The 21,398-nt window shown below is 58.6% G+C and overlaps 1 protein-coding gene across 2 annotated transcripts; it reads left to right on the forward strand.

The window, feature by feature from the left end:
- The first annotated feature begins 1,134 nt into the window (after positions 1-1,134).
- Positions 1,135-20,723, forward strand: KCNH6 (potassium voltage-gated channel subfamily H member 6). Of its 2 annotated transcripts, XM_075559413.1 has the most exons (14): positions 1,135-1,210; positions 1,753-1,983; positions 6,783-6,944; positions 7,039-7,244; positions 8,329-8,754; positions 9,720-9,874; positions 10,034-10,119; positions 11,725-11,924; positions 12,064-12,316; positions 17,009-17,202; positions 18,582-18,657; positions 19,084-19,246; positions 19,954-20,140; positions 20,436-20,723. In XM_075559413.1, exons 1-14 carry the CDS (start codon positions 1,135-1,137, stop codon positions 20,721-20,723), a joined length of 2,703 nt encoding a protein of 900 aa, XP_075415528.1. The 2 variants fall into 2 exon arrangements, with proteins under 2 accessions (XP_075415528.1, XP_075415527.1); XM_075559412.1 differs by having other exon boundaries at positions 9,720-10,119.
- The last annotated feature ends 675 nt before the right edge of the window (positions 20,724-21,398 follow it).

Raw genomic sequence — 21,398 nt, forward strand, 5'->3', positions numbered from 1 at the left:
CTTGAGACAAAGGCATACCCGGCCCCGGGGCTCTTACTGAGCCTCCTTGCCCTCCTCCCCTCCCCCACTGGCCATTGTAAAGTTTATTTCACCAGAATATTCTTTTATGTCTAACTGCCTAAAAGCTTGGCTTTTGCCACGTCGAATCATCATCAATTAAATCTAGGTGTTGGAAACGGCATCCCTTTCCTCCAACCTCATTTGTTTTATCAATCTCTCTGACTCTGACCCTGAGCCCCCACCGTCTGGTACCCTCCCTCCTCCCCCACTGGTCATTGGACCCTGGGAAAACTTCTAGCCATGAGATACCCAGCGAAGAGTGGTCCCTTCTACGCAAGAAACCTCCTCCACAAGGCCGTCCCCTCTCCTCATCTGCTCCTGGGGCAGGTTCGAGGCCAGCACGGGCTAAGCACTGGCTAAGAGGTGGTTTTGAATACGTGTCCTTGCCGGAGAGACTGGGTGTGCTGAGAGCGCTCCGGCTCTGGTGGAGACACTTGATGGCTTCTATTTCCCTCTGCGCCTTCCGGGGGGGGCCCTCCTTCCCCACCAGCCAGGAAGGGAGCTTGGCGTGGGCACCGGGGCTCAGGCGCAGGGCACTCGGCAGAGGCCGGCAGGGGGCCTCATGGACTCAGCAATCAGATCCAGGGGGAGAAACCGATCTCCTGAGACACCCCCCTAGTAACTCCTTCTGTCGTCCGATCCCCTGCTGGCAGGGAGAGATGGGGAGAGGGCCCGAGGGCTCCAGCGTTTGGAACCACAGAGGAAGCTTTCCAAAGAACGGCCTCCTAGCCAGGCCTGGGACCCCCGCCCCGCCCCGCCCCGCCCCGCCCCTAGGCCCCGCCCTCTCTCCCGTCCAGTCGCGGAGATGTTACCCCTACCCTGCCCCCGCCCCTGCCCCAGCCCCGAGTCCCCGCCGCCGCCGGAGCGCCGCTTTCAGCACCGCGGCGCGGACAGCTCCCGGGCCGGCGCGGGGGAGGAGGGCCGGGGTGGGCCGAAGCGGACGGGCGGGCGGGGCCCGGAGACCAGCGGCCCTCCCCGGGGGCGGCACTCACCAGGAGCCGGACACAGCGGAGCGCGAGGTCCAGCGGAGACGCGGGGAGCCGGGTGACTCCGGGCAGGGACCCTGGTGGAAGGATGCCGGTCCGCAGGGGGCACGTCGCGCCCCAAAACACTTACCTGGACACCATCATCCGCAAATTCGAGGGACAGAGTGAGTGGGTTTTGTGGCATGAGGGGCGATCTGGGGCCCGGGGACGTTAGCCGGAGGGGCCGGATCCCTTTACAAACTTCGATTGTGGGAGTGGGGTCGGGGCGTGCCGGACATAGCCTCCAGCGAGCCCCACTTACCTCAAAGTCCCCTGGTCCCGCTGGTAACCGGAACATCGGGCACAGCCCCCAGCTGCCTCCGGTGGCTCAACTCCTGACCTCACCATCTAACCACCGCTCTGCTTCTGTCTGGGCTCCCTGGTAGGTTCCTTCCTTTCCGGCCCACATCCCTTCCCGGGACTCTCACCAGACTCCCTTCACTGCCTCCTGGAGGCGTTGAACCCGCTCTCGGACCCAGGACTGAGGACACCCCCTTATTCCCTTCCTGAAGATTCCCCACGTACCCCCCCCACCCCCAGGGTCTCTGACCTTCATGGTCTTCTCCCATTCTGGCACCCCCCTCACTGCCCTTGGAAGTCCCTGGGATTGGCCCCTCCCTGACCCCCCTTTGGCTGCCATGGGCATCCATCCCACCTTCCGCCCCAGGTCGCAAGTTCTTGATTGCCAACGCTCAGATGGAGAACTGCGCCATCATTTACTGCAACGACGGCTTCTGTGAGCTTTTCGGCTATTCCCGGGTGGAGGTGATGCAGCGGCCATGCACCTGCGACTTCCTCACCGGCCCCAACACCCCACGCAGCTCAGTGTCCCGCCTGGCCCAGGCCCTGCTGGGGGCCGAGGAGTGCAAGGTGGACACCCTCTACTACCGCAAGGACGGTGAGGCCCCTTCCACCTGTGGGTCCAGCTGGCCCCTCACCCAACCAGAGTAACCTTGGGGGGGCACTGGTGTAGCCATCAAAAGGCCCGCACCCAGCCCCTCCCCTCTCTGGGGTCTCAGGTTTCTTCTCCATAAAGAGAGAGAAGTGAGTATTTGGGTGCCACACTTTCTGGGCCTGGACATCAGGAAGCCATCGGCTGGTTCTGTCCTGGGGCAGGACCTTCTGTTCTGCAATCCCTCCCCCATGTCTCGTTGGCTGCTGCCCACTCTGTCACTGTCAGCCCCAGTTGTCAGGCAGCTGGGGTGGAAATTAACCTCCCCCCCCCCCTTTGTGTCTGGGGATTAGGGAAGGAGTCACCTCCTCACAGCCTCTGTGGCCAGGCAAGGAGTGGAGGCTTCTGGCTGGGAGACAGGGGTGGTAGCCTGGCTCACCCAGTCCCTGTTCCTTGGGGAGATGGGGGCTGAGTTGGCCCCAACCTAGAGACTCAGCCAGATGGAGCCCAAGTTATTATGGCCAGCCCACACTCCATGCATGCCGAACAAAAGCAGTGGGCCCCTGCTTCAGGCAGGGGTGGAGACCAGAGTTCAGCTCCCCCAGAGATCCTTCCCCCAGGACGTTAAGGTCCCCACTGGACCTGGGAAGCATAGAGCTGAGAAATAGGATCAGTGCCTAAATGCTCCACAGGAAAGAGGTAAACCACAGGCAAGGCTCCAAGTTCAAGCACAAGGTCTGTGTTCACATGTCCCTTTATTGTGTAGCTGCAGCAAGTTGGGCACAAAGAGGTCTGAGCCCTTGATAAGCGTTACTCTAAGAGACAGGGTTTAGAGACGGGGACAAACTGGCTCACCTCTCCCTGCCTTTGCTAGGAGGGGAGGTTCCTAGTTCTGCATCAGAATTACCTGGGGCGTGTTTTCCAAAACACCTTCTCCAGAGAGGTTGGCCCAGAGGAGCGGAGTGAGGCCCAAACGGTTGCTTTTGGAAAAATCTCCGAGGTGGTTCTGGCCTCCTGCCACGTTTAGGAACCACTGGCTTAGATACGTCTCTCTTGATTCATGGATGAGGAGACAGAAACCTAAGGAAAGGGGATCAAGATCCCAGTGTTAAAGCCGAGTTGCTGGAGTCTTCCCTCCCATGCCTGTCCTGCACAAGAGAGGAGAAAGGACCCCCAACTGCTTCTGTCTCAGAGGCAGGATTTTCAAGAGGGCAGGTCCCGGAAGTGGGGCACAGGGGAAATAGACATGAGGACAACCTGTGCAGATGAAGGGCATTCACTTGGTTGGAAGTGAATGGGGTGCTGAGAGCCTGGGTCTCAGGGGCCTGGACCTGGTATGTGTGTAGTGTGAATGTGAACAGAGCATGTGTGTGCACATGTATGTGTGTGGTTCCTGGACTCCGGGGCCACTCCTTGGGCAGATCCTGACCCTGCAGCTGTTTCTTGGGCAGCGATGGACCCGACTGCTGCCACCCAAGTAAGTCGCAGGTAGGGACTGCAGCTGGTAGGGGGTTAGGAAGAATCTGGCTTAGTTTGGCAGTACTCACAGGGTTAATGAAGTCAGAATATTTTTAAAAGCTGTGACCTCACCTCCTCTTATCATGGCAGGGAGGAGGTGACAGTCAGGAGAGTGAGAAGGGTCCTGGGGGAACAGGATGGGACAGCAGGAAACGAAGGGGACAGCAGGTCCTTTCTGTCACTCTGCTTGACCCCAGAGCACTTCCTGGGCCCCAGAGGGGTGAGGCTAATATCAAACTCCGAGGGCTGTCAGGTTGGGGATCTTGGGAAGTGGGGTGTCCCTTCAGCACTCTGTGTATGTCTGAGCAGTGGGGTGAGGTTGGGCTTGGGCCCCTTGGGATCAGGACTCAGACTTTTAGAACCCTGCTTGGGACCCTTTTACTCCACAGGAAGGATGTGGTGCTCAAATAACTTGTATTTGTTCTATGGTCGACTCTGATCACTTGATTTTAAAAAACAAAATGATTTTCGCATATCTCTGACAGGTCTACTGAGGAGTATCCTAGCGGCATTCGCCTCCAGCTTCAAATCAATACCTCCTCTCCCCATACCTGACTCTAGAGAGGTGGAAAGGGGTCTTGAACAGAGCTCTAGCAGATTAAAAAACAAAACCAACCATCTTCTTTCCTCTAAAGGGGTAATCCACAGGCAAGGCTCCAAGTTCAAGCAGAAGGTCTGTGTCCATACGTCCCTTCATTGTGTAGCTGCAGCAAGTTGGGCACAAAATGGCCAGGGCCTTTGACAAACATCACCCTAAGAGACAGGGCTTAGAGACCCCTGACAAACTGGCTCACCTCTGCCTGCCTTTGCTAGGAAAGAAAGGGACCTTACAGAGGACGGAGAAATGGGCAAAAAACAGTGAAAGGGTGGAGCGGGGGTGGGAATCGAGAGCTCTCAGATCCTCCCTCTGCTACTGAGTTCTTGGTCCTCTTCTCTTACGGCCCCAAACCACAGCCATTCATTTAGTTGGAAGTGGATGCATGCTAAGAGCCTGGGACCCAGGGGCCCGGTGTGTGTGTGTGTGTGTGTGTGTGTGTGTGTGTGTGTGCAGTGTGCATATGAATATGAGCATGTGTGTGTGCCAAGCCAGATTGGAAGAGGCCCCAGAGGCAAGTACTAAGTCCAGGGCCACTGTCTGCCCTCCTCATGTACAAGCACCCATGACTTCCAGGAGGACCACGCTGGGAGGGGGAGTAGCACCGCCCTCCACCCCTGAGGTTCAGCACAGAGCAGGAGAGCTGTGTATGAAGCCCCAGATGGAAGACAAAATGGAGACTGTGCAGAGGCAGGGCGAGTGCCAGCACAGGGAGGAGGGCGGAGTGGGGCATGAGGAAAGGCAGAAGGAAGTGGGCTGTCCCAGGGACCAGGCAAAGCTGCGGCTCTTGGTCAGAGAGGTGGATGTCAGGAGGTGCCCTACCCAAGAATGGACGGAGAAAAGTCTGGCTCCTCCTCCAGGGACAGTGACAAGGGACACAGCCACTCCTGGGCACAGCTGGAGTGTCCCACGTGTCCGTACTTTCCTCAGGGAGCAGGGAAGAGATTGCTCAGGACAGGTTTCCAAAGTCTCATGCCTCTTTCTACCCACCCAAAGGCAATGAGCATTGGAGGTGAGCCATGGGTGCATGCACCCTCTCCTCTGCCTGTCTTCCCGGGTTTCTCGGTCCACTCTCATCCTCGGGGTTCCAACAATCCAGTCATTGGGTGGGTACAGTTATGTTCAAACCCGGCTGGCGGCCCTAGCAACTTAATAGAGAAAGCCCAAAGCCTGTGGCTCTCTGCCCATCTTTGCCCTTGCCCTGCCCCCTGCCAGGCCGTTTCTGCAGGGCCAGAGCGGTGGAGGGTAGAGTCTGGCCTGGGTCATTGGTTCTGGCCACTGGCCAAGGAGGCATGCTAGCGAGGTTCTGGTTTCCAACCTGCCATGCTCCCTGGCAAGAGTGAGGGAAGGGCCCCTTGAGGGAGCCCAGGGTTAAGCCAGGCAGCGACTCCTCCTCAGTGTAGATGTCTCCCCCAGGGCCCCTCACAGCAGCTGGCAGATGGCTGCCTGGTGCCTGGGAGTCCGGGAATCTGATCCAGGAGGCTCCTGCTCCAGGGAGGAACGTGGGTGGGAGGGAGCAGGGGTGGAGCTGCACCCCCAGTTCGGAAAACAGGGAGGGCTGAGAGCACTAAGTGAGGAGTCTGGGGGAAGGTGAGCCTAGCGGTCCTCAAAGTAGCAATGCTCCCCCATTCGGTGTATTATACTCCACCACTCCTAGTCACCTCGCTTTCAATTAATCACCACCTGGGAGAGGGCCTGGGCTGCTGCCAATGCGACAGAGCCAAGCCTGCCCTGGGGACTCTGCCATCGGATTCCCATTCTGTCCTCCCTCTTGTCCTTTGGGGCTAGCCACCTGCCAGGGCCCTAGGTGGGAGGTGGGAGGTGTGGGCCCTTCATACCATGGATGGGGTCTCCTGGGAAGGGACCTGAACTCTGAAAATCCCTTACAATTTTAGCTCCTAAAGGTGTGGGCCTCTAGGGCAGGGATGGAGGGTGGAAGCTGTGCCTGCCCTCGGGGGTGTAGGGGCTCTGCACCTGCATGGGCCACCCAGAAGGTAGAGGTCATGGTGAGTGAGACTGCAGGACCGCCTACCCTGTCCACCCCCTTCCAGCAGCCTCCTGCCTCTTCCTCAGGCTTCAGGCCACCCCGCCCACTGCCCTCAGCAACCTCAGCTCCCAACCATCCTTGCCTCTCCCAGTCGCTGTGTGTGACAACCTGGGGTCCCTTCCAGCTTCAGAGCTGCAGGCTCTTGGCTGCAGAACAGGGCTCCCTGCCTGTGCCCCACCCCCAGGGTCTCCCAAGGCCTGATGTGCCAAGTGGCTCCGTGCCAGCACTTGGGGTATGCTCCGTGAGGCCTCTCCTGAGGCAGGGCCCCTGGCTGGAGTGGGAGCTGAGGGCGGGGTTGGGTGCCTGCTACCAAGCCCCCATTAATCCACCCCATCTGCTCGGCTCTAATGACAGCAGAAGCAAGCCTCCAGGCTAAGCCCTGAGTGGCAGGCCGAGCAGGGACGTGGACTGGATGCTTTATGACCTCTAAGCTGTTCTCCCCACTCTGCCCTGTGGATGGAGCCCCTGCTGGGCATCCCAACCCATGGCAGCCAAGAGCCTTGCTCCCTGCCTAGCCCCTCACTCTCACAGCTGCCCTTCCCTTAACAACCCCCCCCAACACACCCCCTTGGCTGCCCCAGGCTGGGTCACTGCCCCAGGAGACTCTTTCAGTGACACCCCCCCCCCCACCGTTAACATGTGCAGCCTCCAGCTTCCGCTGCCTGGTGGATGTAGTGCCCGTGAAGAACGAGGATGGGGCTGTTATCATGTTCATCCTTAATTTTGAAGACCTGGCCCAGCTCCTGGCCAAGAGAGGGAGCCGCAGCCTGTCCCAGCGCCTGCTGCCCCAGGGCATCCTGGGCTCCGGTGAGGCGGGGAGGGGGGCAGGTGGCAGGGGAGGTTGCCTGCAGAGCACCTGGTGCCAGAGCCCAGGCTTCTCTGACCCCCTCCCTGGTTCCAGAGGGTGCTCATGGCAGGCCGACTGGACAGGGCCCTGGCTCGGGCAGAGTCAAATACAAGACCATCAGCCAGATCCCACAGTTCACGCTCAACTTTGTGGAGTTCAACCTGGAAAAGCACCGCTCGGGCTCCACCACGGAGATTGAGATCATCGCGCCCCACAAGGTGGTGGAGCGGACCCAGAATGTCACCGAGAAGGTCACCCAGGTGCGGCCTCGGGCCTGGGGAGCAGGGAGACCCTGCTGGCTTGACCCCTCTAGAGCCCAGAGGATGATCCCCTATCTGAATCCATATCCATGCAGTGAGCAAACCGGGAGGTTGGGGAACAGGGAAAGAGGTGGCAAGTCTGCAAAGTCAGGGGGCGTAGTGTCTGATGGTGCACAAGGGAGCTGGGGTGGAAAGAGGGACAGGTGGGCTCTGGCTATCTAGACTCCTCATCTCATGTCATTCCAACACCCCTGTGCACTTTGATTCCCTTTGTCACCTCGTTTTGCAGACGAGGGAACTGAGGCCCACAGAAGCTACAGACTTGCCCAGAGCCCCACGTATAGCACCGAGCAAGGCTGGAATCCAAGCCTAGCGCCTTTTCAAGGGCCCGGGCTGATTCCTGCCCTGGGCAGCTAGGTAGAGCCTAGGCAAGTCTGCCATAGTCTCTGAGGTGGGGCCCGGGAGCAGAGGGTGGGAGAAGGGACTGGGTTCCCCTCGGACATAAGTGAAGTTGAGTCTTCCTGCCACCCAGAACCCACCAAAGGCTCGAATAGTCCATCTGCCCTCAAATCTGACTCTCCATGGAAAACTGGAAGTTGCTCCAGGAAGGCGCACACTGGCCCAGGCTCCCCAGGACCCTCAGAAACCAAGAGGCTCTTCTGAGGGTGACCTGTGTCCATTAGGAACCCTGACCACAGGGACCTCCCAAGCCTTCCCAGCCCCAACCTCCATCTGGGCTCTTTGACACATACTAACAACCGGTCTTCCCCTGCCAGTCTGCCCTTCTCCCATCCTGTCTCCACATGGACTGTTCCTGAAGGAGCTTGTGAGCCTCCAACCTGGAGTCAGTATGGGCCTGAGCTGCGTCCTTCCTCCCTCCCATCTCCCCTCTCCTCCCTCTCATCTCCCCCTCCTCTCTGTCCTTTGCCTCACACACCTGTGAACTTTCCTCCCCAGCACCTCGTCTGTATTGACCGAGTCCCCTCTGTCTTTCACAACCCTCGTTCCTCCCCTCCCCCACCTGCCTCACCCCTCTGTCCTCAGCAGTGGCTGTCCCCACTGACTGCCGTGGTCCCTCCCCCAGGTGCTGTCCCTGGGTGCAGACGTGCTGCCGGAGTACCAGCTGCAGGCCCCACGCATCCACCATGGGACCATCCTGCACTACAGCCCCTTCAAGGCCGTGTGGGACTGGCTCATCCTGCTGCTGGTCATCTACACAGCCGTCTTCACACCCTACTCGGCCGCCTTCCTGCTCAGCCACCAGGAGGAGTCCCGGCGCGAGGACTGCGGCTATACCTGCAGCCCACTCACCGTGGTGGACCTCATCGTGGACATCATGTTCGTGGTGGACATCGTCATCAACTTCCGCACCACCTACGTCAACACCAACGACGAGGTGGTCAGCCACCCACGCCGCATTGCCGTCCACTACTTCAAGGGCTGGTTCCTCATTGACATGGTGGCCGCCATCCCCTTCGACCTGCTCATCTTCCGCACGGGCTCTGAGGAGGTGAGCTGGCGTGGCGTGCCCTGGGCCTGTGTGACTGGCTGGAGCCCTGCGACCTCCCTGGGTGCAGAGAGTAAGTGGAGGCGATAGGAAGTCTGAGGCCACCACATCTGTCTTGTCTGTCATTTCCCAGCCTTGGAGCAGGCCCTGGTGCATCCAGTGAGAGGAGTGGGCTTGCGGCAGGCTACTTACTGCCTCTCCTAGGATGCCCCTCTTGGGGTCCCAGCCTCTGGGGGCAGCCTGATCTCTCACCGCTGGCCCCTTGCTGTGCCTGTTTCACTCCCATAACTGAAGTGAGGTCATTTTCAGCTCTTCTCCCTTCCCAGGCCCTCCCACAGGGTCCTCCTGCCCCATCTCCTTGGGCTCAGCTTCCCCTTCAAGTCAACTCTGTTCTCTGTGTCTCCCCTGCCCCTACCTCTCACCCCGCCCCGCCCCAGCAGCCCCATCCCCCAAGTCTCCAATCCTCCCCCGCCACCGCCCCCCTTTCACCCTGCTACCCTGCTGTAGATACTAATGGTCTTTTCACCACTTCCCAGCTTCAATCCTCCCACCCAGCAGCTGGTGTGTGTGTGTGTGTGTGTGTGTGTGTGTGTGTGTGTTCAAATCCTGTCCATACATCTGACCCTGTCACTTTCCCCAGAACTCGTTGCTTCTCCTGCCCCCGCCCCCCAAAGCCCTTTCTAACCTCAAGGTCCTTAGACACAGGCCCTACCCCCTCCCCGGGTCTGCCTCCCCTTGAAGGCGCCCCTGCCCTTGCAGACCTGCCCTCTCTTTCTCCACTCGCACTCATGCCCACCCCAGACTTGTCCTCTGAATTTTAGGCCGGAAGCTCTGTAAGCCCCGGCTTGGGGGCCCCACCGCCACGTGTCCATCCCGGGACAAGCTCTCCACCAGTTGGTGAGCCAATGAGCGCAGACCTGGACCAGGCCTGATCCAGGGCTGAGCCTGCGCCTCCCTGCCCCCTGCAGACCACGACGTTGATCGGGCTGCTGAAGACTGCCAGGCTGCTGCGGCTGGTGCGCGTGGCGCGGAAGCTGGACCGCTACTCGGAGTACGGCGCGGCCGTGCTCTTCCTGCTCATGTGTACCTTCGCGCTCATCGCCCACTGGCTGGCCTGCATCTGGTACGCCATCGGCAACGTGGAGCGGCCCTACCTGGAGCCCAAGATCGGCTGGCTGGACAGCCTGGGCGTGCAGCTTGGAAAACGCTACAATGGCAGCGACCCGGCCTCGGGGCCCTCGGTCCAGGACAAGTATGTCACGGCCCTCTACTTCACCTTCAGCAGCCTCACCAGCGTGGGCTTCGGCAACGTGTCACCCAACACCAACTCAGAAAAGGTCTTCTCCATCTGCGTCATGCTCGTGGGCTGTGAGTGCTGCGGCTCGGGGCTTACCCAGGGAGTCGTCCTTTGGGTGGGAGAACAAGATACAGATAGGTGTGTGTGCGTGTGCAGTTGGCTGACAGGGTGGAGGCTCGAGTCCACTGCGGAAGAAAGGCCAGGCTACCTACTTCTGAAAGACCAGCCCTTGCAAACCCTCTGGGCACAGTTCTGCTCCGAAGCACCTGGAGTCACCAGGAGAGGGAGTCAATTGCTCAACAGCAACTGGTGAAGGATAGAGCCTAACACATAGGGACAATGCATGCAGGGCCCTGACTCTTCATGCAGCAGCATGAGCATGTATATAAGGACGCCCTGTTATACATGGGATCTAATGTGCCTGTCCCAAACATCCAGCCTAATGCATGGCCATCGAGTCACTGCCGACTCATAACCACCCTATTGAAAACAAACAGAACACTGCCATCATGTTGATCCAGACCCTAGCAACCCGATAGGACAGAGTAGACCTGCCCCCCTTTGGGTTTCTGAGACTAACTCTTTCTGGGAGTAGAAAGCCCTATCTTGTCCCCCAAGGAGCGGCTGGTGATTTTGAACTGCTGACCTTGCAGTTAGCAGCCCAATACATCACCACCACACTACCAGGACTCCTATAGCAATCCTAATGGCTCCTGCTATATGCCAGGCACCAGGACCACCTCCATAAAATGTGGGGTCCAGTGCAAAAGATCTGGAATCCACTCATGGCGGGGTTGCACACACTGTGCAGAATGAAAACATCCAGGTGCCTTGTTATAAATTATTAAGAATGTTCAAGACAGGGACAGCAGAACATTCATCCATGCGTGGCAGGGACTTGTGGGGGTAGAGTGGGGGACTGCCCAGGTCCCAGCCCCATGCAGCCTACTAAACACCAGAGAAAGGCCCATGTTTTATTCCCATCACAACCCCACAGGGGGCCACCTTATAAGCCCCAGTTTATGGACTAAGAAAAGCAGAGTCCTAACTCAACAAAGGCTACACACCCAACGAGTCTTCGAGACCCACATTCATTCCAGGTAGCCTTGTGTGTGTGGTGGGGGTGGGGGTGGGGTTGCACGCTGTCTGCACCCTCAGCCGCTGTACCTGGCTGCCTCCCTGGCAAGTTACCAGGTTTCAAACCCTTGAGGCAGTGTGGAATTTTCCACAAGTCAACGTTGTAGATGAAGTTGTTATGTTCCAAGTATTTACAGCTGTAACAGCCCCGAAAAACAAAACAACACCGGCAAACAGGAGAGACCAAGCGACATCCCTTTATTGTGCTTTTGCAACGGGAAGCAGAAAACAAATCCCACAGAAGGAATTCATTGCCCTCCCTCTTTCTTCTCAGTGGTTCGGCCTCTGGACCCAGGAAGGCGCCTGGGCCAGGGAAGAGAGCAGAAAGCCCCAGGGGACTTTGTCCCCCAGGTGCCCTGGTGACATCCTGGGTTACCTGTGATTTTGGCCCGAATTAGAAGGGTCCCTGGTGGGATGGGGGGATGGGGGGTGGAGATAGCTTTCTGGGAGAGGAGCTGGAGCTGGCCCTAGGGTGCTGTCGCCTCGTGGGGGCTCCAGAGGCCGAGGCGGGCTCTCACTTCACCGCTTTCCCGTGCCAGCCCTCATGTACGCCAGCATCTTCGGCAACGTGTCGGCCATCATCCAACGCCTGTACTCGGGCACGGCGCGTTACCACACGCAGATGCTGCGGGTCAAAGAGTTCATCCGCTTCCACCAGATCCCCAACCCCCTGCGCCAGCGCCTGGAAGAGTACTTCCAGCATGCCTGGTCCTACACCAACGGAATCGACATGAACGCGGTGAGGCCTGGGCCCCGCCGGGGAGGGCCGGGCGCCCCTGCTCCAGCCACCCCACCCCAGGTCAAGGCCTGGCGGGCGCCAGGCGCCCCCAGCATCCCCCACCGGCCACTTGCGCTGGACCGGCCCTCCCACCTCGCAGGTGCTGAAGGGCTTCCCCGAGTGCCTGCAGGCGGACATCTGCCTGCACCTGCACCGCGCACTGCTGCAGCACTGCCCGGCCTTCCGCGGAGCCAGCAAGGGCTGCCTGCGAGCGCTAGCTGTCAAGTTCAAGACCACGCATGCGCCGCCCGGAGACACGCTGGTGCACCTGGGCGACGTGCTCTCCACGCTCTACTTCATCTCCCGAGGCTCCATCGAGATCTTACGCGATGACGTGGTCGTGGCCATCCTAGGTGGGTGGGCCAAGGGATGCCCTGACTGCCCCTCCGCCCCACCCTTTCCTGACCCTGTCACGTGCCAAACAAGCACTGTGCCCTGAGCTCTGCTGCCCTGGGTGGGCCCCGTTCCCTGCCAGCCCAGTTGAGGCTCAGAGAGGCCAGGCTGTAAGCCGCCAGGCAGAGATTGCAGGCGGGTGTGCCTGACACCGAACCCCAGGCTGGCTCCTACCTCCTTCCACTCTTGGGGAACCTCATGGTGACAGGATGATGGCCTGTGAGGATGGTGCCCTTGCCTGGGTGCCCTGGCTAATCCAGTGCAGCTGCAGGGACAACTGGACACTGTGGAGGAAGGACATGCGCACTGTGCAGGGGTCAAGCAGATTTGGGTCTCCTAGGGCCTCTGCCGCTGGCCAGCTATGTGCACTTGGACGTGCTACTTCATCTCTCTGAGCCTCACAGGGTCCTCTCCAGCTTCACCCTTGGCCTCTGCAGCCGCCTTTCCCTTCGACTCACTGCCCTTTACGTCTCACCTGGCCAGCTTCTCGCTTCCCCAGCCTCAGCCTCCACCTGTACCACAAGGACCCCCTCAACGTGCTGTCCCGGCCCCAACCTCTCCTGTGTCAGACTAGAACATTGCATTTCTTCCTGAAACAAACCTGGCACATCTCAACCTGACACCTCCTTGCAAAATGTGCTTCCTCAGCACCAGTGAGCCATCCCCAGGCCCAAGGGCAACCAAGAGGGCATCCTGCTCCCACCCTCCCTCACTGCCCTTCCACTCACCACCCAGCTAGTCACCAAGGCCCGTCCCTCCCCACACTTCTGTGTCTTTGTCCGACCCCGTTCAGCCCTCGCTGGGCCCACCTAGTCAGGGTCAGAGTGCTCGTGCTGTGTCCCTGCATCTGGCCTGCCCACTGTGTTCCCTCTTCCACTTCTGCCAGTGACCTGATGGAGGTCACTTCTGTACTCTCCCCTGTTTGACTTGAAGTCCTTCTATGGTTTCCTGGGGCCTGGGACAAAATGTAAACCCCTATCCAGGGTGACCCTCAGTCCTGCCCCTCTCCCCCTGGTACAGTATGCTCCAGCTGCTCGAGCTACTTGTTAGGGGCCATTGGGCCGATTTTCAACTCACAGCCAGTTTCTACTTATAGAGTAGAGCTGCCCATCGGATTGCCTAGGCTGGACTCATTGTGGGAGCAGAATGCCAGGTCTTGCCCCCACAGAACTGCTGGGTGGGTTTGAACAAGCAACCTTTCACACCACCAAGACTACTGACGATGCTTTACACTCGCCTGTCTCTGTCACCCCTCCCTGATGGTGCGCATGCTGTCCCCTCGCCTTGGCGCCTACCTGGCAGGCCCCAGACATCCTTCCCGGCTGGACTCAAGCAGCAGCCCCTCTCAGAGACCTCCGCTGCCTCCCAGCCCACCTTAGAGGCTCCATCCACGTGGCAGGCCTAATAGTTATGATCAATAATTAAGGAGTTGGTCCAATTTAAGGTTCAGTGGCAGGCATGAAATCTCCTCATTTCGTCCTCCGTGGAAAGAGACATTAGATCATAATCTTTCATCTCCTGGAAACCCATCCCTTTATAATGTTGGCCGGATTTCAAACTCCTGCGCTTTGTCTGTGGCCCTGGTGAATCCCTTTCCTTTCTGGGCCTCCGTCTCCAGTTCTTTGAATGTGGCACTTGGGCAGGATAATGCTGAGAACCAGCCCAGGTCTGATGGCCTCTCATCTTTGGTCTTATTCGCTTGGGCATGACATCCTAGCGTCCACCCCATCCTCCTGGCTGCACAAACTGTCTGCGCCCCTTGAGCAGTGTCACCAGATTGAGGAGCTATACTTTCCTGTGAAGAAAAAACCAAAAACTCTCAAACTCACTGCCAGCGAGGCAATTCCTATGGACCCTGCAGGGCAGGCTAGAACGGCTCCCTTTGGGTTTCCGAGACTGGAAATCCGTATGGGAGTAGACAGCTTCCTCTTTCTCCCAAGGAGCACCCGATGGGCTCGAACTGGGGGCTTTGTGGTTAAGGATGCCAAATGAATCGTGATCTGTGGCACCCCTCAGGAACCCTGATGATGCAGCCAGTATGTGTTGGGCTGGTAGCCGCAAGGTCAGTAGTTTGAACCCACCAGCTGCTCCGTGGGAAAAGGATGAGGCTCTCTGCTCTGGAAAGATTTGCAACCTTGGCACCTCAATGAATCACAACGCGTCCCTTTCCACCCTTTGCCCTAATTACACAGCCCCGGCCTCATATTGTTTCTTCTGCCCAGAATGCCTTTCTCCCGGGCTGCCCCAATCAAAATGGCTGCTGAGTCAAGTCCAGCTCATGATGCCTCCCTCCATATGAAGCAGAGTCGAACTGTGCGCCATAGATATTCAATGACTGGCTGATTGCAAGATCTCCAAACCTTTCTTCCAGGCCCTATTTTGTTGCTGTTATTTAGAATATACACCGAACGCACACCAACTCAAACACGTCTACACGGACAAGTCAGTGACAAGAATGGCTTTGTCAGGTTGTGCGGCACAGCTGTTCTATCGCCTCTCCTGCGCTATTTGTTCCTCGTTCACATCAAGTCACTGCACCCTAAATTCCTCTCTAGGTTTTCCAAGTTGCCATGGTCACCTGGATCCCATAGGTTGTTGGGAGGCGCTGTCCAGTTGGTTCTGACTTATAGCGACCCACATACGACAGAGGGAAACACTTTCCAGCCCTGCGCCGTCCTCACAACTGTCCCCGTCTCTGACCCCGTTGTCGTAGCCACTGTGTCAACTCATCTTACCGAGGGTCCTCCTCCTTTTTGCTGCCCCTCCACTTTACCGATTTAGATGTCCTTCTCCAGGGACGGGTCTTTCCTGACAACTTGCCCAAAGCTATGTGAGAGGAAGTGTCGCCCTCCTTGCCTCTAAGGAGCATTCTAGTCGTAGTTCTTCCCACACAGAGCTGGTTACTTTGTTGGCCACCCATGCTACTGTCACTGGCCTTTGCCAACACGATAGCTCAACTGCACTGATTTTGCTTCGGTCTCCCTTATTCAGTGTCCAACTCTCATGTGCATTTGAAGCCACTGAAAATACCATGGCTTGAATCAGGCACGCCTCGGTCCTCAGAGTAACCTCCTTCCTTTTCAACATTTGAAAGTGTGTCCTTTTTTTTTGCAATGTGTCCTTTGGCCTCTTGACAGCTGCTTCCATGATCCCCTATAGATAGTGCTTAAGAGAGCACAATGCTCACAGAAGGCATTGCTTACTGGCTCAGCTAAACTATTGTTTGGTTTCAAGGAGACTTCAGGGGACATTTGGGGTTTACAGTTGAAAGTTTCTCTCAGGTCATTGGTTTCCATGGCTCCAGAAAGTCTGGCATCCATGAAAATGTGAAATCCTGTTCTGTGTCTCTCCACGCCTCTTCTCCCAGCTGTGGATCAAGCTCCTTCTGTGGACGCTTTGATCGAAACTTGCAGCACCACTAGCCGGGCACCATCCAAGTCCTCCGGTCTCATTGCAAAGGAGGCAGCTGCTCATGGAGAACCTCCAACTTTCCCACTAGCCCTCTGAACAGTAACTGTGTGCATGGCTCAGGGCCTCCCCAGGGTACCCAGTCTTCCTCGATATTGTAGGCCAGCAGTTCTCAACTTATAGATCGCGACCCCTCTGGGGGTTGAAGACCCTTTCACGGGGGTCGCCCAATTCATAACAGTAGCAAACTGACAGTGATGCAGCTGCAATGAAAATAATTTTATGGTTGGGGGGGGTCACCACCACATGAGGAACTGTATGAAAGGGTTGTGGCATGAGGAAGGTTGAGAACCGCTATTCTAGCCTCCGCACCCCATATCAGACTCTTTTAAGTGCCCTCCAACCACCCCCTTACCCCCAAACACCTCTGGTAGAATGAGCTCCTCCCTCTGTCAGAGACTCACAGCCCCTGGGTCTCCCTGCTCCGAGGCTTCACAGGTCAGACTCTTGGTTGCTTGTGTGCATGCCCTGTGGGGGCTCAGGGGACTCCTTGAGGCTGGGTTAGCACCTTATCCATGTTGAGGTCTTGAGATCAGCATAGTGCCTGGCCTCAGTAGGGCCCAATACTCCTAGTCCCCGCTCCTGCCCCTCATACCCCCTCTCTCATCCCCAGTGTCCCCTCTTGCCCTAGTCAAGGTGCTTTCAGAGTCTCTCTTCCTCTGCTGCACAGCAGAGCCCAGTGGCATAGGGAAGAGTGACTGGCCAGACCTTCCCACTGTGCACCCTGTCTGGCCCCCCAACAAGGAGTGGGGCCCAAGGAACAGCAGCCTCAGTCCCTTCCCCAGGGACAGAGTGGTATACTCCTGGCCAGGGGGCTTCCTACACCCAGCCCTGCCATTCAGCAAAGATGGGGGAGGTCAGCTGCGATGGAGCCTTTGATCTCCCTTGCTGCCCACTGACCCCTGGGTGGGGGCAAGGCAGTGGACAAAGGAAGGTGCATTGTGACCTGTGATGGCGCTGAGAGGGTCAGCAAGAAGACCCACATGTGTCAGGGTGGGTTTCTGAACCCATCTCTGTGGAGCTCAGAGGACAGGATGGACCCCAACACATCAATCTTCACCCCACTTCTCCCCACCCTTACCACCCTGAGCTGGGTCCTTGCAGGATCCCTGAGGGAGGTGGGAAAGGGTCTGGGGAAGGGAGCTTAGAGCCAAACCCCAGAGGCTCTTTCCTCTGGCCGGCAGGAAAGAATGACATCTTTGGGGAGCCCGTCAGCCTCCACGCTCAGCCCGGCAAGTCCAGTGCGGATGTGCGGGCCCTGACCTACTGCGACCTGCACAAGATCCAGCGGGCAGACCTGCTGGAGGTGCTGGACTTGTACCCTGCCTTTGCAGACAGCTTCTGGGGTCAGCTGGAGATCACCTTCAACTTGCGCCATGTGAGTGAGTCTGGGCCAGCGGGCTGGGCCGGGGGGGCTGGGACCAGCCTGGAGGATAGGCAGCGGCTGCACGGAGCCCTGCTGTGCTCTCCACCCTGACTCTCCAGCCCCAGACTGTGTTCCTGCTCGGACAGTGCCAGCCATGGGCCATGTACTGGGCGACTTTTTGGTTCTCTCAGGCGCCCCTTGCCTGGCAAAGAGGACTGTGAGCTGACTTTCAGATGGTCGGGAGGAATACATAAACGGCCCAAAGTCACACGGCCAGGAAATGACAGCGCCAAAGTACAGCCTCAAGTGTGCCCCATGCCAAAGCCCACCCTCTTGCCTGCACGTGGACCCAGTGAAAGGAGGGTGCCTGCCCTCCCCTGGCTCCCGATGCCAGTCACAGTGTGTGTTGGGGGGCTGGGGGTGTCCACAGAGCAAGGGTAAAACTGCCTCTCTATTTATCAGTGGAAGGGAGGATGACCATTCAGGAAAAATAGCCACACAAGTTAAGTAACCAAGGACACCACACGGGTTCACGGGCGAGACCCGGGGTCTGCTCCTCTTCTGCTGTGTCAGGGGGACTTCCTGGAGGCCGGCGGGGAGAGGGGGAGGTGGTGCTGAGGTCAGCTCCTGAGGAGGACCTACCAGGCAAGGGACAATGACTGAGCCCCACTTTAGCACCTCCCAGCCACCTCTGTCCCTATCCCTTGCCACCCCCAGCCCAGTGGCGATGGCAGTCCAGGCCCCGCCCCCAACCCCCAACTTCTTTTTTTGCTGTGGGGAGCCCTCTTACGCTGCCCCTCTGTGACTCTCCTCCCTCACTTCACCAGCATAGGGCATGCCTAGTGGGGACCCAGCCGCTAGAAGCCACAAAGCGGCTGCGTGGCCAGCCACTAGGCTAGGAAGGACATCACAATCTTTGGGGGCCCGGGCTCTGCAGCCTCCTGGTGCTCCCAAGTTTCCTGAGCCAGGATTGTGAGCCACCTGAAGGCATCTCCTGAGAGGATGGATGTCACAGGCTCTTCAGAGGAACCCCCCTGGAGGTCCCTGCACAGCAGGGGTTCAGGGTGGGGGTGGAACTCCTCTTGCATCCAGGGAAGGAAACTGGAAGACCAGTTCACCTGCTTGCCATCCTCAAATCTCAATGCTCAAAACAGCCTTCCCGGTCTCTGTGGGGGCTACTCAGGGTGCAAGGTCTTTGTCACCAAGCCCCTGGCAGCCGGGCTGCCACCCACACAGAAGAGCGCCTAAGGCAAGCACTGCCGATGTGCCCAGTCAGCCAGCACCCTTTCTTGCCTCCTTGTCTCAAGGACCGTGTGCGGAGGTGGGGAGGGAACTCAGGGGCCCCGTTCCAGCTTTGGCCCCAGCCCCTGGATGTTCTTGTTCCCTCCAAGGCAGGCGGGGGTCTCCAGGCATCACCTCCACAGACTCTGGGTAGCCAAGGGCCCCTCCTCAAGGACAGCCAGTCAGGTGAGCTAAGCCAGTCCTGCCCAGCCCTGCCTTCCGACTGCCCCCAGGGAAGCAGGGCTCCTCCTGAGTCAGCCTCCCAACCCTGATGGTTCCTATTCCCAGAAGCGGAGAGTGAGGCCTGGCTGGGTCCTGAGCACTGCCCCCAGGGGTGGAAACCAGCCAGCTCCCTGGGGCTCCACACCAAGCCACCGGAAGATTCCCTGGAATGCCGCCTGCTGGACAGTGAGGCCAGAACTGGGACCCCTCACCCAGTCAGCCTGCACAGACAGGGCCCCCAGCCCTGTGTGGGAGCAGGACTTCTCACACCAGGGTACCCAGGTTAGGAGACAACCCCCTTCCCTCCCTCTGCTCCCATGGTGGGGACGGGGAAGGGGCAGGCTAGGGACCAACCAGGCAGGAGTTCAGCCTGCCCTTTCTCTCCTGCAGGTGCAGCCACGTACCTGAGTCCCGCAGACACAGCTGGCCTGTGGCCTGAGTTGCTGCAGCAAGTGGCCCCAAGACTTAGCTCTCTAACCCCTCAGGGAGGCCCTGATAACTGGCCTTGGGAGCTAGGCTCCCGCCTGGAGCAGCTGGAGGCCCAGCTGAGCCGGTGAGTGAGTGCCCTTGAGGGCCAGACTGGGCAGCCGCCCGCAGGGCGCTGGGCACACGCGCCCCCTTCTGGTGACTCAGGGACATCACCAGGTACCTGGTCTTTGTTTTTGTGTTGTGTTGTTAGCAGGGTGGGGGACCCTGTTTAGTGGCAGGTCTCCCCTTCCCCGTGCTGCTAAGCACAATTCCTCGGATGCTTTCCTAGAAAAGCCTAGACTATGCCAAGGAAGGCTTCTTGGGGGGGGGGGGGGGGCAGGGGCAGAGACATGTGCAGAAATGTAAGTTCTCGGGTCCTTTGGGAAGGGGTGTGGCCCGTGGGTAGGTGGGCTTTGGAGCAAACTAGTTCTAGGTTTCAAAATTCTGGTTCTGCAGCACTGGAGCTAGTGCTCAGGCAAGCGGTGTCACCGCTTGTGCCTCCGTTGGCGCTTTTGTGAACTGGGGAGCAACAGAATGGCCATGTCAGTGTCCTAGGGGACTGATAGTGTGGGTCACTGTTCCCCTGAGTCAGGGATGTACTCACGGGAGTTTGGGAGGGACTGCAGAGCCCAGTGGGGAAATGGCATTACAGAGGCCCCAGGCTCACACGCGCACGCATGCACACACACACCATGCAGACCCTCAAACTGAGAGCTGCTCTCGGGCCTGAACACCCCTCGCCCACCCCTCCTGGCCTGCCCACGGGCTCCTGACCTCAGGCTCTGTCTGCAGGCTGGAGTCTCGCATGGCCTCAGACCTCAGCCAAATTCTGCAGCTCCTTCAGCAGCCCCTGCCGCAGGGCCACGCTGCCTCCATCCTGGGAGCCTCTGCCCCTGGAGGCCTGGCCTTGTTTCCTGCAGACCCAGCGACTCCAAGTTCAGGGCCCAGGCTGCCCCAGGGCCATCTCCTTCCTGCCCAGGTGAGGGGACCCCCCCCTGGGGCTTTCCTGCAGGTAGCTTGCATGTCTTTCACTCCCCAAGTGGCTCTCATGTGGCATCAGGCCTAGGGCCTCTGGGCCCCAAGGGCAGCTGAGGCTTCTGCTGTCCCTCTTTATGATTTGAATCATGACATGGCCACCTGCAGAGGTCACCAGACCCTGTGCTATGAAGGAGCAGCCTCAGCTCCCGCCAATGCCCACCCAGAAATGAAGCCAACTGGCCCCACCACCTGGCCTGGGGGCTCCCCACACAGTCTGCCTTTCTTGCCCTTCCCAGGCCCCAAGCTTCGGTGACTTGGACCCATGTGGACCAAAGCACAGGAATGCTTCCAGGAGGCCGCTGGTCCTGGCCCTGGACAAACCGCTGACACCATCCTTGGAGCAGGAGCAGCCACGGGGTCTCCTGTCACCTTTGGCCTCACCCCTGTGTCCCACTGGGGTACAGGGATTGGTCTGTGGTCCCCGCTTCGCCTCCCTCCCTGAACACCTGGGCTGTGTTCCCAAACAGCTAGCAAGCCAGAGATATGGCTCAGATCCTGAACTTGCAGGGAGCGAGAGCTACTGAACCTCAAGGTGAAAGACACCACGAGGGGCCTAAAGATGGGGGAGGTGAATGTCAAGGGTCCTGGGGGCAAAAGGAACTCTTAAAACCATCCCCCTAGAGTAGCTTCAAGCATGGTGGCGAGACTCAGGGCTTTCCCAGCCCCCTCCAGGGCTCCTTTTAGACTGCAAGCCTGGAATGGGAGAGGGGTGACCTTTAAGACTGAGAGGTAAGTGAGAGAAAGAGAATTCTCTGATCTTCGGTGTGAGAGCCTTGCTGTGCTCTGGGCAGGGTCACCTCCCGGCTCAGACCCACCACCTGCCTCATGGTCCTGCGCCCAGCGCCTTGGGGAGGTTGGGCCCCCTGCTGGACCTGAAGGTGTCCTCTGTGGTGGACATGTCAGTTCACAGCACTCCAGCCCTCGGTGGCTCCGCCTCAATGGCTCTCGGATGATCGTGGGGCCCTTTCTTGGCCGTGAATGTTCTGCAGCTAATAAAGCGAACGCATTTCACGTTGAGCCAGGTGCGTCACTTCACTGAGGGTCACCAGGCCCTTGACTGTGCCGTGATCCCAACAGCTGCAGTCTTCCCCAATCCAAATCCAATGTTGGGGACCTGAAGTGGCCTCACTGAGCCCAGAAGCCCCCAGAGCAGTGGTTCTCAACCTTCCTCATGCCGGGACCCTTTCATACAGTTCCTC

This window comes from Tenrec ecaudatus, chromosome 10, assembly GCF_050624435.1.
Source record: "Tenrec ecaudatus isolate mTenEca1 chromosome 10, mTenEca1.hap1, whole genome shotgun sequence".
In the NCBI taxonomy this organism is placed as follows: Eukaryota; Metazoa; Chordata; class Mammalia; order Afrosoricida; family Tenrecidae; genus Tenrec; species Tenrec ecaudatus.

Excerpts from the sequence above, each read along its gene's own strand:
- KCNH6 (XM_075559412.1), top strand. The coding sequence starts at position 1,135 with ATGCCGGTCCGCAGGGGGCACGTCGCGCCCCAAAACACTTACCTGGAC. Across the intron at positions 1,984-6,782 it reads CCTCTACTACCGCAAGGACG|CCTCCAGCTTCCGCTGCCTG; the intron begins GTGAGGCCCCTT and ends TAACATGTGCAG. Across the intron at positions 10,120-11,724 it reads CTGCGTCATGCTCGTGGGCT|CCCTCATGTACGCCAGCATC; the intron begins GTGAGTGCTGCG and ends TTCCCGTGCCAG.